This window comes from Crotalus tigris, unplaced genomic scaffold, assembly GCF_016545835.1.
Source record: "Crotalus tigris isolate CLP2741 ecotype Arizona unplaced genomic scaffold, ASM1654583v1 scf7180000017607.2124824, whole genome shotgun sequence".
Taxonomy (NCBI): Eukaryota; Metazoa; Chordata; class Lepidosauria; order Squamata; family Viperidae; genus Crotalus; species Crotalus tigris.
The window spans coordinates 1,124,473-1,141,739 of record NW_024096509.1 but is presented as its reverse complement, the minus strand read 5'-3'; the positions used below and the strand labels follow the sequence as shown (position 1 = coordinate 1,141,739).

Below are 17,267 nucleotides of genomic sequence, written 5' to 3'. Positions count from 1 at the left end.
TAGGATGTTTTCTTCTCATACCACTTCAATTTTGGTTGTTTGTTCAGCACAGTAGTGTTAAAACTATACACTAAAAGTTCATCTTAAAGATGACAAGCATTGTTTGCTTGCATTTTATGGATCAGGAGGAGGAAGGGGTATTATATATATTCAACGCCTTGAGTTAACTATTAAAAAAGTAAAGAGGACAAAATAAAAACAATATAATCAATAAATGAATGAATCAATAAATAATCTTGTTCCTGCTAAATAGGAGAATCTTTGAAAACCTACCTCCTCTATCACTTCATCTGTCCTCTGTGTCCAGTTCAACAAAGCAATACAATAGTGCTCTGGGTTTGTTAATAGGACCAGAATTTTCATTAATAAGTGATGTAATTAATATTACATGATTGCATTAGTTAGCTATGGTGGTCCCCCTTGCCAAGGACCATGGGTTGTTAAAAGAGGACCAAATGTGATTGCAACTTGTTACTTCCTGCCAGCTTCCAACAAGAAACTCAATGGAGAAGCCATCAGAAAACCACAAGTTTCTCTCACAATAAGCCTTTCCTTCTTAGGTGGTTCACAAGCAGGCCAGCAGGTGAGAACTGATGGGTAACTGCTGCAGAGTACAGGCAGTTATGCAGGTGGGTACCGCAAGTGGATACATGGATGGTCTTTGGATGGGCACAAATGCAGGTGGCCAGGTGGATGCTACAGTGAGTGTGAGCAGGTGCATGGGTAAGTGGTACTGGCAGGAGCAAGTGCAGGAGGATATGAGGGCAAATGCTATGGGCAAGTGCATGAATGAGCAGGCAGGTAAGTGCTATAGGTGGGCATGTGGAGGCTAGTGGATGATTGGATGGGTTTTAGGAGCAGGCATGAGTACAGGTGGGTGGGTTGATATGGTAGGCATGAGTATAGGTAGATGGATAGATCTTACAGGGGGGCATGAGTACAGGTGGGTGCAAGTGTTACCAGCTTTTACAGAGTGCAAGATGGGCTTGAATGAAGGTATGTGTTATGGAGTGTAGACATACATGGGTGCATGCACACTCTAGGAAGTACAAGATCCTTCTGCCACCCAGAGGGACCTTTTGAGGAAAAGTGGCAAGAAAAAGCAACTTGCAGGAATAACTTGAAAGCCCCTGTTGCCCCTTCCCCATTGACTTGTCTTGTAAGCAAAGGTCACAAATGGCAATCACATAACTGTGGGATGCTTCAACCAATATAAGTACAGTATAAGCTGGTTGCCAAGCGTCTGAATGACAACCATATGACTTCAGGAACATTGCAATAACCACAACTTTGAGGGTGGGTCAGAAGTCCCCCTCATTTAGCACTGTCATAACTTTGAATGGTCTCTGAATAGGTGGATGTAACCAAAAGAATATCTGTAACCATCTATAACAGCAAAGCTGGCTGAGGAATTCTGGGAATTGAAGTCCACAAGTCTTAAAGTTGCCAAGGGTGAGAACCCCTGATCTACAAGGTTAAACTATACACAGAGTTAATATTTCTAAAGAGCCAAAAGTTGCCTTTTGAGTTTAACACTTAATGGAAAAATTCTTGAATTTTCTGTTTGGAATCAGAAGCTGAAAAAAAATTTGAATATTTTATTTTCTTAGTTTTTACCGCAGTCTTGGGAACCACTAGAAAGTGCTTCAGGGTCATTCATGGGTTTCAGTTCACAGTTTTACTAAAATTGTTTTTATCTGATTTAATGATATTGCCTTCCTTTCCTGTACTTATTATAAGGCATCCTACTCTCCTCATGACTTTCTAGAGTAAAACTATTTCATCAGAAAATATATTCTTCTTTCCTTTCTTTCTTGATATAAATATAACCCCCATGATCTGGCAATTCCTAGCAATTAAATGACTCACATCTGATGTGGAAACTAATTGATTAGTGAGTTTAACTGTTGGGGAACCCTTTAGTAATGCTGGAATCCAACATATGTGCAGCCGCAGCTGCTTAGCCTGAGTGTTCAGGTGATTTAATTAAATATTTAAAAGGTTGGCTTCTTTTCTTAGCTTTGGTAATGATGCAAAGATAACGGTTATTATCTCTCGTAATGATGCAAATTTTTGCAAAGAATTTTTATTAGGCTTGCTTTTGCCAAAATGGATTCAACATATTTCACTTCAACAGAGACATTTTCAATGGTAGGTTTTTAATGGAATGGTGGAGGTCGAAATAGATTGGTCCAGATTCTCCACAGTACTATTGGAAAATGGAGTTTGCAGATTGCAAATTGGCCAACTGTGGGAATGCTGTTTCCCTTGTTTAGTATTATATTTAACAGTCGTTTTTATTAAGTCTGCCTTTATCTGAAAGTGCTTTATGGAAATTAATCTGGTAAACATAAGGAAGTCCTAGTCTGGTTAGCAGAACCAGAATAAGCTACCTGGCAATCTCATGTAATACCATGTGTTGGTCTCCACCTTTCAAGCCCTTCATGCATGGGTCCAGATTATCTGAAAAACCGGCTTATCCGAATGGGATCAGCCTACCTCACTCGTCTGGCAAAAGGGGCATGCTGAGGACCTCATCAGCAAAAGAATTTTGGCTTTCAGAGTCCCTTTTCTGCCATGGATCCTGCACTCTGGAACATCTTGGCCCCAGAGTCAGATCCGCTCCCACCCCTCTGACATTCTGAAAGTCGTTGAAAACATGGCTGTGCCAACTAGTCTGAGCCCCTAATGGCAGCATGGCATTCTGGAGGTGGCTAATGGAATAGAGAACACCCCATTCCTCTCTGTGCTCATTTTGCTCCCTCCTTGTCCATCCTATTTAGTTTTATTTTAATTGAATTTTAAAATTTAAGATATTTATTTATTGTTTTAATGTTTTATTCTCTATTGTATTCAACATCTGTAAGATGCCTTTGTCAAGATGGGTAGCATACAAGTTTGATAGATAAATAAATAAATGAAATGTTGACCTATACTGAAGCAATATATGTATTTGTTTGTGTGAGAGAAGTGTGTAAATAGCAATAGCACTTAGACCTATATACCACTTCATAGTGTTTTACAGCCCTCTCTGAGCAGTTTACAGAGTCAGCATATTGCACCCAACAATCTGGGTACCTATTTTACTAATTTCAGAAAGATGGAAGACTGAATCAACTTTGATCGGTCAGGGTCAAATTCCTGGCTGTGGGCAGAGTTTGCCTGCAATACTGCATTCTAACCACTGCACCACCACAGCTAGATGAATGATGTGCAACTATGTTTTTCAGCAAATTTTATTTCTGCCTAAGACTTTATTTTTTAATTAAACTAGAGTATATGGTAAAACAGAGGTGCCTATTAACACATTTCTAAGTACACATATCATAACTTTCATTTCATAATTTAAAAGAAATTGTCCCAAGAATCTCAAACAGAAATCAATATGAGACTTGCCTTACTGCCCTGGGTCTAACTTTGATCCAGTGGGATATCATTCCATCATCTTCCTGTTTTAATAAAAATATTTAAAACAATGCTATCTTGTTTTAAAGGGTTTTTTAAAAGAGCTATGGTACTACAAGTAATGACTAGGCCCAAATATCCTTTTTTTGGACAGCTCTCTGGAGAAGGCTGTAATGCTCGGAAAGATGGAAGGAAAGAGAAGGGGACAAGCAGCAGCAAAAAGAGGGACTTAATTACAGTGGCAAGAACTACCTTGGAAGTGCTGAAAAACCAGGATAGGGATAGTGCTTCATGAAGAAAATCTATCTGTGTGGTTGCTGAGAGTTAAAAACAACTTAATAGCGTGTAATCAATTGTGCTACAGTAATAGGAGTCTGATCCTTGGTGTACTGATTCATATTTATGAGACTCTTAGGCTTCTGTGTCATGCTATAGTAATTGTTCAAGAAGGGGTAAGTTTGTACTTTTTACGAGGGATTCTCCATCCATTTTAATAGAAAAACTCTTATAGGAATTTTAGTGCAGGTAGAGCCAGCTGGAAGTAAAAGTCTACTATAGTGGACCTCTTTTCTGCAATTACCAATGATTTTAAAAATCCGTTTAAAAAGGAAATAAATATGTATAAGCCTGACTAAGTTAGTATTAGCAACCTTTCACTTCAAGTATGGCTACTTAAACAACTTCCCTGCTTATGTTGCACACGTTTAATAATGCAGAATATTTTTTATTACTCATATTCATTCTTTTAAATGGCAAAAAAGAAAAGAAAGAAAAGAATTTCCTGTCCAAGTCTAATGGATCTTTTAAATTAACCAGGACTCTGTATTATGTCTTTTGCATCCTATTAACATTTCCAATCTCACTCTTCTCCATTTGGTGCAGCTTTTCTCAAAATAAACAATATGTCCACTTTTTCACTGGAATGAAAACACATTAACTGATTGCAACATAAATCATTTTTACAGTTTTTATTACTACATTGGAAATTCAACTTTTCTCAGCCTCATTTAAAAAGTAGATACTCCAGAATAGGAATCTGTTTTCTAATTTGATTTTCAAATTTTTCTTTTCATCTAAAGCAGAACCAATATCACTTACTGTATTTTCACTCTCACTGTATTTTCAGCTCCATCCTGAAATCCAAGCAGGATTTTGGCACAGAGTATTTGTAGCACAGGGCATTTGCAACCAGTCCCCAGAAGCCAGAAGGTGGCATCCTTCTGATGCAGGTGGTGTTAGCGTTGCGACCTTCCCTGGCAGCTTCCCTATTGACTTTCTGGGGAAGCCAGCAGAGAAGATTGTGAATGGTGATCACCTGATTGCGGGATACTTGGCAACCAGTAGTTTATTTAAAAAAAATAAACATAATTTTAAACTATATTCTGCTCACTCCTACCTTACTCTAAATCAGTGGTTCTCAACCTTTTTAATCCTGCGACCCCCAACCGGTTGTAAGTCGAGGACTACCCAACCGGTCATAAGTCGAGGACTTTCCCTGCCCAGGAGTGCTGCGCATGCGTAGTGCTGCCCCCTGCGCTGGCCGATGCCTAGCTGGCAAGGGGCAGCGATGGCACAAGGCGACCACTGGCTGGGCCACCAGCTGGCCCAGTCCAGGCAGGTAAGGCACCCACCAGGCCCCACGCGCGCCAGAAACCCTCCCTGCACTCGCCAGCCTCCCACCTCCCACGCCTGGCCCTCTTTTACTTACTTTTAGTATTTGCTCAGCAGGGAGGGAAGCTTTCCTTGCAGCACCATTTGCAGACTGGGGCTTTTGGCAGTCTCAGCAGGGCAGAGACAGCCTGGACAATTCCTATTGGCTTTTGAAAGCCAGTAGAATTAGACTCTATTCAAGAGAGTCTATTCTATTGGCTTTCGAAAGCCAATAGATTGTATTGGCTTTCGAACGCCAATAGAATAGAGTCTCTTGTATAGAGTCTATTCTATTGGCTTTCAAAAGCCAATAGAATAAAAGGGAGTAGCACAGCTAAAGAAAAGGGGGGGGGAAATGGGGGGAAAAATGGCAGACAGCCTTGTTTGGCGACCCCCGTGAAATGGTCGTTCGACCCCAAATGGGGTCGCGACCCACAGGTTGAGAACCACTGCTCTAAATGATAACAAATATAAAGAGTTTTATACTTACTAAAAATATTATATTGTTTCATTTAGTTGGTATCTGTATTGCTATCTTAAAGGATAAAATAAATGAATTAAGACTGGTCCTTGCTGTAAAGATTGCACTGAGCTCTGATAGTTATTTGCCCAATAGGACATTGCTGTAGATGCATTTGCTATTTCTCTTCCATCTTTTTTTTTAAAAAAACACACAAATCAGTTATAGAAATTGTGGCAGATTTCCATGGTTTTGCTTTTCAGAAAAAAAATATGGAAACAATATTGATAAAGTAGGGCTTCCTATAAAATTTAAATTATCTGTGTCTGTTCTGTTATAAATATTTGATTAAAAGCAGTTGACCATGTTCTTCACCCAAAGATATAAAGATGCTCAAGTTCATTGTGACTGAATAGCAATCTAGTAATAAAGGCCTATTACGGAATTCTGGCTTCAAATTGGAGATTAAACAGACCCTTTGTTTAGAGTTGATCTGATTTGGTTCTTGGTTTTAATTTAATTGGTTTAAGGCATAGGGTTCTTAATACTGATCCTGTTAATACTAATTAGCTGAGAAATACTGTGTTAAAAGACATTTGGTTCAAGATGCAGTAATTTTTGACTGGTCGGAGGTAGTGTTGAAATAGTGACCTATTGAGTGTGGGAAGGAAGGAAGGAAATGATACCATAGAACATTCACCAAGTTATTTAATCTATGGCTATGAATGAAGGCAAATATATGTTTCCTAGGATAAAGTTGAATACACACATTCTGGTAGACAGAGGTTCCTGAGGATGGGCTCCAGCATATCTGAAAGTTCAGAAGACTAAACCTCTGGTCCCAGTGACTGACCCAGATTGGATCCTGCAATTAGGGCTACTTTGTAAAGCACAGAATTAATTTGAACTCATCGACCCTTGTAACAGCTTCTCAGGCCATGCTTATTTTCTGATTTGGTCTGCAATACATTTGTTCTATTGCACATCACATAGATCGCATACAGTAATCTATCAAGACTTACTGTCTTGTTGTTTTATATACACAGAGAGCTTATGCACTGGAGGCAAATTCCTTGTGTGTCCAATCACACTTGGCCAATAAAGAATATTGTTATTCCTATTCTAGTTCAGAGATGATTATTTCTGTTTCATCCAGAAAATTAGAATTTTCATAGAAAATAAATGTTGTATGGATAACATCTTTTTGTGCAACACATTTTAATAATTGTGATAGGCAAGAATTACTTTCATTTCTTAACACGTTTTTCTCTCATTATTAAACAACTATTTTAACAGTGATATTAACTTTATAAATGTACATTCATTACATTCCAGCTTTTCCTATTTTAAAAATCATTGAAGCTGATTCCCTCTTTTGCTTTATTTTAACGGAATGACTCCATCATGAAATGGACTACCCACTTCTGTATTAAGCTCCTTCCTGCTGTTTTTAGAAAGCTCCCTAGTTGTGAAATTTCAGCCTGCTTGTCAAAGATAAAGTTGTGAGTATAGCCAAAGCAGATGAAAATGTTTTAACAAGAGAGACCAATGATTGGTCCAGAAGTCAGTAGTACTTTAAGCAAGCAAGAGATTTCCTATTCCTGAAGACTATTTCCTGTGCAAATAAACTATCATTGTTGGAACATATACAAAACATAATTCTTCCTTATGGTGAAAAGATTTGAATGGGGTTCCAGTTTTTACAAGGCATGTAATACACTTTTATGCCTGATAGTTACAAGATGTTCCATGGTTCTGTTTGAGTAACAGCTGCAAAAAGCTTAGCAATACGAGTAGTTCCTCTTTAAATGAGAATGGGATGGAGTAAAATAACTTTTCCAACTTCATGATTTTGAAGTCGTGATACATTGATGATGATGTGATATCCCAGTGGTAATTCAAGAAAATTGGGTTTTTCAAAAACGGTCCCAGTCCTGCTAGCAAACCATACTTGCATCCAGATCGGCCATGTTTCAAATTGAATCAGTAATATGAATTACAATATGATGCGTTCTCTCTCATTCATTGTATCATTTTCATACTACAGTATTGCAGTCCCACATTCATGCAGCTGCAGCCATTGAAATCAGCTGGCTGAAGTTTCTTTTTAAAATCTGCTTGTTGTCAGTTTTTCTGAAAATATTAAGTGTTCCTTCAGATTGCTGGATTAAAAAGATTTCAGAAGCTTTCTTAAAGCAAGGGATTTTCTCTATTACTATCCTCTCTACCATGCACACAGATTGAGGAGGTTTACTCAATGATTTACTAATTGTTTGCCTAAAAATCTCAGACTACTCTTCCTGAATTATGTTACTGAACAAATGAACAAATATTTGATGTATGTGTGTCTAGACACAAACATGTTTCCTCTGTTTATTATTTTCAAATGAAATTAATCATTTCAAATATAAGCACCTAGATTTATTTGAGAGTCTGGCAGCCTTTAACTAAATAACTTTTTCATCAATTACAATTCAGTAAGTTTTTTTTAACATTTCAGTAAGTTTTTTTTAACACGTGGCTATTGATCTTCGCTTAAATTAACTTAAATTATTCTGAATATTGTATTAGTTAAAGGGAGTATGAATACCAATTCCACATTTAACCTTGAAACTAGCTATCTGATTTTTGCCTATTATTTTCTATCAGCCCACATGATTTTTATTGTGAGGATAAAATGAAAGGTGATTGTCTAAAAAAAGGTAGAAAATAAATGCAGGATTAAGTCAGTAAGCAAAAGAAGATAAGAAATTAATGTGATTTATTTTATTATTTCTTTGTTTCTTAACAGATGAGAATAGGTATTCACTCAGGATCTGTTCTGGCTGGAGTTGTTGGGGTGAGAATGCCCAGATATTGTCTCTTCGGCAACAATGTCACCCTAGCAAGTAAGTTTGAGTCAGGAAGTCATCCACGCCGCATCAACGTCAGCCCAACGACCTATCAGTAAGTGTTCTTCAGCCTTTTTTTCAAATATACTTCTTAAAGCTTTGGCACACAGCATTTCTGATCATAAAACAAAATGATATATCACCCCAATGTACTGTACATTTTCAATATAAAGTAAATCTAGGGGCATAAGACAATGTGTGTCTAGGTAAGCTTTTAACCAGAAAAAGACTATATTGTCTGCATGTCTTCTATCAATCAATCAATCTCTTTAAGAATTAGGGACATACCTATTTAGGGCCTGGTTTCAGAATAAAAGAGTTATATATTGAGCAAGAATGCTTGGAAGTTGTGCTTTCTTAATGTTCTCCATATTTTTAGTTGGGTGCTTTAGCATAAGAACTTGTAACTATAATTATTTTCCTTTGATGTGACCTATGCAGCAAATATTCAATATTAAAAAAACCTTCCTTTTTACCACCCTGTAATCCCTTAATTCAGAGTAGGGTTGGGGCAACTGGTTGGAGCTGAGTGTTTACTAGCCAGATGCCCTTCCTGACACCACTCAGAGTTTGCAGCAGATTTTTTTTCCCCCAATATACAGGTCCAAAAATCCATCACATTCAAAATTTCTTCCTTTCAGATATTCTGATTGTTCAAAGGCTGCCTTTTGTTAGTATTTTTTGCAAAATACCAGTTAAAGCAATTTTAGTCATCTCTTTCGACAGTGCTTTGAGTGTGGCCTATCAGATTAGGCTCAATAAAATATGGCATGAAACAATTGAGAAATCATGTAAGCCACAGCCCCTAAAGAAAATATTATTGTGAAAAGCACAGTTAGATGTGCCCCCAATGTTTTAATAATTTTCAAAGGCACGTTCAGAGTCTAAAAGTGAACTGGATTTCTGAACCTGTCTTACACATATGATTCCTTCTGACTAATTTAACTCATTTTGTAGTTAGAAACTTTTTTCACTATTGTAGGTTTTGTAGTTTTCTTCCTGTGGTTTCAGATTGTTTGCCTTTTTGTATGCTTTCCCTTTTTAATAATCTCAAGACTCTCTGTGTTTGTGTTCATTTGTGTAAACTTCTATATAAATGAAAGCTTATATAATTGTCTTCACCCAGGATGTTCAGAGACTGATACAATTGAATATAAAACAGCTAGAGATTTGATGTTTTAAAAGCAATTAAAAATATTGCTCAAAATGAAGATTATTCACTATAGATAAAAATCAGATAATGACTATACAGAGCCAATTTGGGTGCTTCAGCAAGGGGCAGACATGTTGAGCAGATTTTGATGGATGGATAATGGATGAAGAGAGGTGAAGCTGGAATAGGGAATACAAAGTAATTTGGGAACCAGTTGGCATAAAATAAATTATTTTGTCCCAGATCGACCTAGTAACAAACAGTTATTAAAATTTCAGTGATTAGTATTTGAAATCAGAATCTAATTTCCCTGTGCAATTCTGTCAGATTGTTTTGTTCTGATTTTTAATTCTTTTCTCGTGATGCTCAAATTTGACATGAGAATAGATACTCCGCAGCAGGTCCCCATAAATTAAAATCTGATTTATACCTTGGAATGTGAATTTTGCACAATCAAGATAATCTTTTGTGATATTTATTCCAAAGTCACACAAGATCTTTTGACTGAATTGCAGGGATCAATTCTTCAGTGATACGTATAAATGTTGTATACTCTGCTATCAAGCTACAGTCCCTGTTTCTGAAGCTCGTTATCTTACTCTGTCAATAGAACAGGCGATGCTCAGCAAAGCAAGTCAACAACCAAGCAAGCAAGACTAGCAGCCAGAAAATTGTGCTCAGATGTTTTGTTCTAAAATCTATTACTCCTGCCTCATATGCCATCTGGCCTTTTCTCTTTTACACACTGAAAACTGGATGTTTGAACAAACTGTGCCTTAGACTCAATTCTACAGTTGTTTTTGTGAAATCATTGAAAACCTAACCACTGATTGTAACTAAACTGATGGAGCAGTTTACATTCTACACCAGTGTTTCTCAACCTCAGGAACTTTAAGTTGGGTAGACTTCATCTCCCAGAATTCATCAGCCATCTGGGGAATTCTGGGAATGAAGCCCACCCATCTTAAAGTTCTTGAAGTTGAGAAACATTTTTGTATATGAGGAAGTCATCGGGAATTGAACTGTACTCAAATAAGGCTCCTAGTTTCTGCATAATCAGATAAATAAAGTGATTCTGTTCCTTTAAAGCTTAAAATGATAGTTTCATTTTTAGTGCTTTAAAATTTTTAAATAGTTAATGTCTGAAATAATACAGTTTTACAATTTCTCTGTAAAGAAAGCCTGCCATTGCTGTTCAAAGTTAAAAGTTGTGTTTCCCCCAAAGAAGCAACAATTTGGTTATAGTACTCTCTTCTTTCATACTTCTCTTAAAAACCCCTGTTTCTTGATTTTTCTCCTTCTTAAACTCACATTTCCTAACCACATGGTTGCCACCCTTTGTATTATATGCATGAACTGGTGAAAGGAAACACAGTTGTTGTTTCTTCCATTCCAATGTCACTTGACCCACCACCTCCAATGTCAATTTGAAGCTAATTCTGCAAAAAGTTGAGATTTCAAGATCAGCACTCTGTGTCTCAGGGCGAACTCTTCGTGCTCACATACTGTTCCTCTGTGCCAGTGTAAACAAGGTAGTCCTTCCGAAATTCCTGCTTGGATGAGAATCTCACAAAGTTGTTCTTCTTTGCTGAAACAGAAAATGCTGCTCCAATTATAACAATGTACTAAATCCAATGCACAGGCTGCTTGTCCAGGATATAATAATTTTAATGTATGCCCGAATGAATTTCAAAGCTAAACAAAAACCATTGTCAGCAGTTACAGGTGCTTACAAGTGGCTGTTTCCTTGGATTATATATGATGCACTCTGCTTATTTAGAAAATTCCACTTCATTGGTTTTTAGCCAGTGGCTCTAATCAAGATACCTCATACTCAGTAGGGAATAGCAGACGACACGTGTCTCTTTATTGCACACCAGGGATTTTCACTCCATCTAGCAGGCGACACGTGTCTCTTTATTGCACACAAGGGATTTTCACTCCATCTTTTCTGAAAAGTGAACAGATTTATCCTGCGAATATCACTGAAAACCTTTGAAAGGTGCACCACTTTCCATGTTTGATCTGTTACACAGGCAGAGCTTGTTTCTGTGCTTGGATTGTTCCTGTTAAATCAAATAGCAGTTTAAATGCCTAGTTTTACGGAAAACAGTGCCTTTCATTGGCAGGCCATTGTAAAAAAAGGGGACCAGAACTTAGTTAATTTGGATATGGTAGAGAACTTATTTCTGAAATGCCAGCTCTTTGGTAAAATAGGTGCCATATGTATGTAATTTTGTGTTACTTTGTAAACAACCCGCTCTTTATTTTCTCCCCTCTTTTTAAAGAAAAGCCATAATACAATATTATATCTAAACATCCAACTGTGATTTTTTAATCTCAGTTATATTTTCACTGAATTTGAAAAATATTAAAGTAATAAATCTGATATAGATTAAAAGCTTTATTCTGTTCAGTACCCACAGTGACTGTTGAAGGGGGATGTGGTATGTAGAGGAACATAATGCTTAATTGCCATGACATTAGGAAAAGAGAAAGTTTTCTGCTTTCTATTCTAGGGATCTTCAGATTATTTGAGGAGCTTTGTTTTCCTGTTCGTTGTAGGATCTTTACTTCCCATTTTCTTCCAATTAATTTAGAATAGTGTTAACATTTCACCCTAAGTTTGTGAAGTTGATAAGGGTGGGAAAGAGCCAGTCTATGGGTCCAAGTGCTTGATTTGATCTTCTGTTGGATGATTTCAGAAAAGCAATTGATTGTGCTGAAAAGTGTTAGATTGACAGTTGGTATCATTAGAGTGTTGTCAGGAATCCTTGTTTACATAAAAAAAAAAACACGATTTTGTTCAAATCCAGTAATGAATACAGTTCTCAGTCAGTGACTGTAATTGTCAAATAAAAATGTAAACCTGGATTTTTTCCAAGCAGTATTAACACTAGACAAACAGTCAACAGTAAACAATATCCTACTCAAGGAACTACCAGGGGAAAATGACACTCCTACCAACATAGAAAGGGCAAACTACCTTATATAAACAGACCCTACTCCCTTCCCACAATGAAGTTGTTACCTTATTTGATAAGGAAATATCCGCAAGCAAACAACTAAACTCAGAGAGCACCAGGAACTGTACAGTTCATACAGATTTTCTCTTCTATTAATTGTGGATCTTATCAAAATCAGGATTACATGTCACCACTATTCCAGGTGATTGACTGGTGTATAGCACTACTAGATATATTTGATCCATGAATGTCCATGGATAATTGGCAAAGGTGCAACATAAATTCAAGGATATTTTTTTTATTCACATAACGCTAGAATTCGATTATAATGAGTGATTATAATTAATTGATAATTCCAATTTTGCATTAGCAATACATGTTGGCCATTTGTTTCCATGACTTTGACAAAGATTATATAATTTTATGGATAAATCTATGATGACTATATTTAATTTTCAGATTTATAGAAACAATGCCATTAAATATCAACTGTTACCAAATAACTGGGGCATACTATAGCTAGAAAACTGATTACTGAAGGGAAAAAAATTGGGCACTGGAACAGACCAACCTTCATTCTGAAACTTTAAAGTTCTCCTTGCATAATGATATATCATTATGCAATTCCAAGGAAATCATCCCATATTTATACTGGTTTGGTATTTTTTGTCCTACCTGGAATCATTTAGATTAAATAAATGCATGGCAATTTGTAAGTGCAGTTGTTTTTCAGATAATAGATGTTACTGTATAGATCAGTGATGGCGAACCTTTTAGAGACCAAGTGCCCCAAAACTGGCCTGCCCCTGGCCCACTCCTGCCTTGCTCTGTCCTCACCCCGCCCACCCTCAGGGCCATCCACGGCCTGCCACAGATCACCCATGGTGGCCACGTCATCCGCCTGCACCCTGTAGCATCATCTGCTGTCCAGCTGCCATGTGCTTGGCTGTGCTGCTCATGCGGGCCGCACCCGGAGGTGACTCTCCTCCAGGGGACCTGCTGGTGAGAAGGGGGCTGCGGGGGGAAGCAGGGCTGGGGCAACAGCATGCGTGCCCACAGAGAGGGCTCCGAGTGCCACCTCTGGCACTAGTGCCATAGGTTCGCTACCACTGGTATAGATAGACAATTCCTTCTGGAAAAAGAATTTGTCTTATAATACAGGCCCTATTTACCCCTACTTATATTTGACATTTAATTATGGGATCTCTGAGTTTGCTTAAGAAGCTTTGGAGAGATTCTGTTTGTTTGTGTGCTACAATGATACCAAGAAGTTGTGTATTCTTTGGGCAATTAAAAATATTTGATTTACATGGTAGAGTTTTATTTTATATGTTGTGATGGTTATATTCCAGTAAGTAGAATACACGGTAGAATAGAACAGAATAGAATAGAATAGAATAGAATAGAATAGAATAGAATAGAATAGAATAGAATAGAATAGAATAGAATAGAGCTGGAAGGGACCTTGGAGGTCTTCTAATCCAGCCCCCCATTCAAGTAGGAGAACCTATACCATCTCAGACAGGTGATTGTCTAGTCTCTTCTTAAAAACCTCCAGTGATGGAGTGCCCGCAATTTCTGGTGGCAAGCTGTCCCACTGGTTAATTGTCCTCACTGTCAGGAACTTTCTCCTTAATTCCAGATTGCTTCTTTCTTTGGTTAGTTTCCAACCATTGTTTCTCGTCCTGCCCTCTGGTGCTTTGGAGAATAATGTGACACCCCCTTCTTTGTGGCAGCCCCTCAAATACTGGAACACTGCTATCATGTCTCCCCTATTTCTTCTTTTCTTTAGACTAGCCAAACCCAAATCCCGCAGCCATTCTTTGTATAGAAGTTGGTCCTTCCAACTCAATGAAGTCCTGTATTTATTACAGTGGACAATGCTGTACGGTTGTCTGTTGGGTTACTTTTTTTGTTTTGTTTTGCTCCTTTGAATAATGTTGCTATGCAGTTCCTTTTGTGGACAGATGTGTTGTTGCTTTGGTAGTGAAGTACTTGGTTATTGTGAGGTGCTTTTCAGATGAACCTTTTTTTTTGCCATTGTTTCCTCTGCTGAAGAAGATATTCAGGAAGGTTGGGGAGGTTGTTTTTTTTAATCTCTGTTCCTTTTTTTATCATGAAAAAGTAATTGTCTACCTAATGTATCCATATTTTGGCTTAAATGTAGTGGACTTTCAGGTATGAATCCTGAGATGAGTAAATCCATAGGTGTTCTAATTTGTATCTATATTTGTCCATTGAACTGGAAGTTCAGTAAAGGTCAATAAATACCATGAGTCCTCAACTTTCACATGTTCTATTGTGTTGTGCTGTTTCCATTAATAAGCTCCACACCAAGCTGGCTCCTGGATGCTCTTGCACATCTAATGCACTTCATCTATTGTGACTGGGGATATTCTAGTTAATTGCAAAATCAATGTTGTGATATCCCATGCAATCTTCAGATTGCACATTGACCATCCCTAATGCTGTTTGAGAGAAAACAAGAGTCATCTGTTAGAAATGTTTGAAACAGGCTGAGATTTTTGTCTCATTTTACCAAATAGCAACGTCAGCCTTGGAGCAAATATGTTGTCTACCAGAACTTGAGGTCAACTAGCTGCAGTCAAGGACAGAAAAATAGTAGGAGACAGATAAAATGCAAAATGATATGAGAATGTAGTACATTTTATCATTCATATACCAAATGCTACAGGTTTCATTTTTAGACATAATCTTCATTTGGTTATTGCGGTTTGAAGGGCCACTTTACCTATAACTTCTCCTTTGTCAAAACTCATATTCTCTCAAACCTAACGCTTTTAAATGGTGATAGATTTCATAAGTACAGTACAGACATTAAGCATGTATGCTATCAGTTTAATAGATTAAATTTTATTAAGAAAATTAGGGAATGCAATGCAAAGTAAGACATTTTGTTTCTTGAGCCTTGTCTTGTTTTAGCAGATGTAAGTATTCAAACCAGTGGTGGGATTCAAATATGTGAACAACCGATTCTCTGTGTGGATGCCACTTCCGGAAGTCCATTCTGGGCCTGGGCAACAAACAGTTAGCTACTGGTTCTGCCAAAGTGGTGCGAACTGGCTGAATCCCACTACTGATTCAAACCTTGGATAAACTGCTCGGTGCCACAGACGTTAAGCTCCAGAAAGGCTTAGCAACATCACAACTGAATCAGTGAGACTTATCTTCTGTCCCTTAAGAACCATTCGTAAAATATGTCAGGTTTCTTGTCCTCTTAAGCTATATCCGATCTTAGACAATACAAAGTGCTACATAGTCCTAAGGAAAAGTGTTGTAGGAAACAGAATAAATCTGGTCTTGTGGAGAAATCTGTTATGTCCCGAGCCTTGCAAACGGCTCGGGCGTTTGCAGGCAGTCCCGGGCAGGTGCAAAGCTGCCCGGGACCAGACAGGCTGTCGCCAGCGCCGTGCGCATGCGCGGGTGCTGGCGCGGGAAAAGTAACCCATTTACCCGGGAGTTGCCTATATAAGAGGCTGTGAGGCGTTTGGGCTGAGCTGAAGCCATCTTCCTGTAAGCTGAACGCTGAATAAAAGAACCTGAGAACTCCAGCTGCTTCTCGTGTCTGTTTTCCCGCCAAGGACGCAACAAAATCAAGCTAGTTTTTTGTTCAAATACGGCAATTAACAGCTAGCTATGATATCTATATTTTAGCAAACCAGCCAGTAATTGCTTTATCATATTGCATTTTATATTTAACATTTATGCATTATTCAGGGGCAGTAGGGTATGAATTGTTCAGTTGCCTGAGAAATATAATGGGAGATAAAACTTTTAAAAATACATGAGCAATCATAATGGTTAGTTTATTATCATGCTAATAACTTTTGCTGGTTGAGTTCATTATTACTTCCTAAATAAATCTAACTTTTGATTGAAATTATCTGCATAACAATAATGTGCATAACAAGCTTTGGCTTGCAACAAAATGCAGGGTTTTGGTCAGTTAATTCTACAAAAAGAAAGTATGAGTATTTGCCGTTCTTGGTAGATAACAAACCATTCTAAATTCAGCCATTCTAAACATTTTTTGAGAGAAAAGGCAGATTTCATCAATGTCTGGAAATGAAAAGTCACTGTTTGTCCATGGAGGAGAGATGAAAGAAGATTTTTATTTGTTTGCAAACATACTAAAGTATTTTTAATCCATCCATATATATGTATATGTGTATGTATGTATGTATGTATGTATGTATGTATATGAGAGAGGGGGTAGAAGTAGATATATATATATATAAATAGATGGTTTTTAATGCTTGCATAGAAGTGATTCTGAGTGCTGGTTTCAGACCAAGTGTATCCTTTAGACTTGTGGAGAATTGGAAGTGATAGGTTGCAAAAATTTGGCTCTGTCAAGATGTCGTGTGGTTACAAATATCTTTCTTCTTACTGCAGAGATATAGTCTACTTAGATACCTCTAGATTAGTATTATCAATAGATACCAGTGACCTCAGTATCATAAGTCTGTTTTTGTTGTTTGGTTTGATTTGATTATCCTCATATGCTATTTGTGTTCTTTGACTGTGAGCTGCCCAGAGTTTGGTTTAAGGTAGACAACCATGTAAATGTTTTAAATAGATAAATGAATAATCATATACTTAATGTAGAATCTTTTTCAGAAGTCTAGTGAAGACCAACAAGGGTTCAATTAGGTTCAGTTTATTTTATTGATATTTCTCAGTTCTAATAGTATATTGGAGATTCAGTAGATTTTGCACAG

At 37.5% G+C, this 17,267-nt stretch overlaps 1 protein-coding gene across 1 annotated transcript in view; it reads left to right on the top strand.

Annotated features, from left to right (window-relative positions):
* Positions 1–17,267, top strand: part of GUCY1A2 (guanylate cyclase 1 soluble subunit alpha 2) — a 182,307-nt gene that overhangs the window by 154,587 nt on the left and 10,453 nt on the right. The window contains exon 7 of the mRNA XM_039322018.1: positions 8,307–8,461. Within this exon, the coding sequence (XP_039177952.1) occupies positions 8,307–8,461 (155 nt within the window). The remainder of the gene's footprint in view (positions 1–8,306; positions 8,462–17,267) is intronic.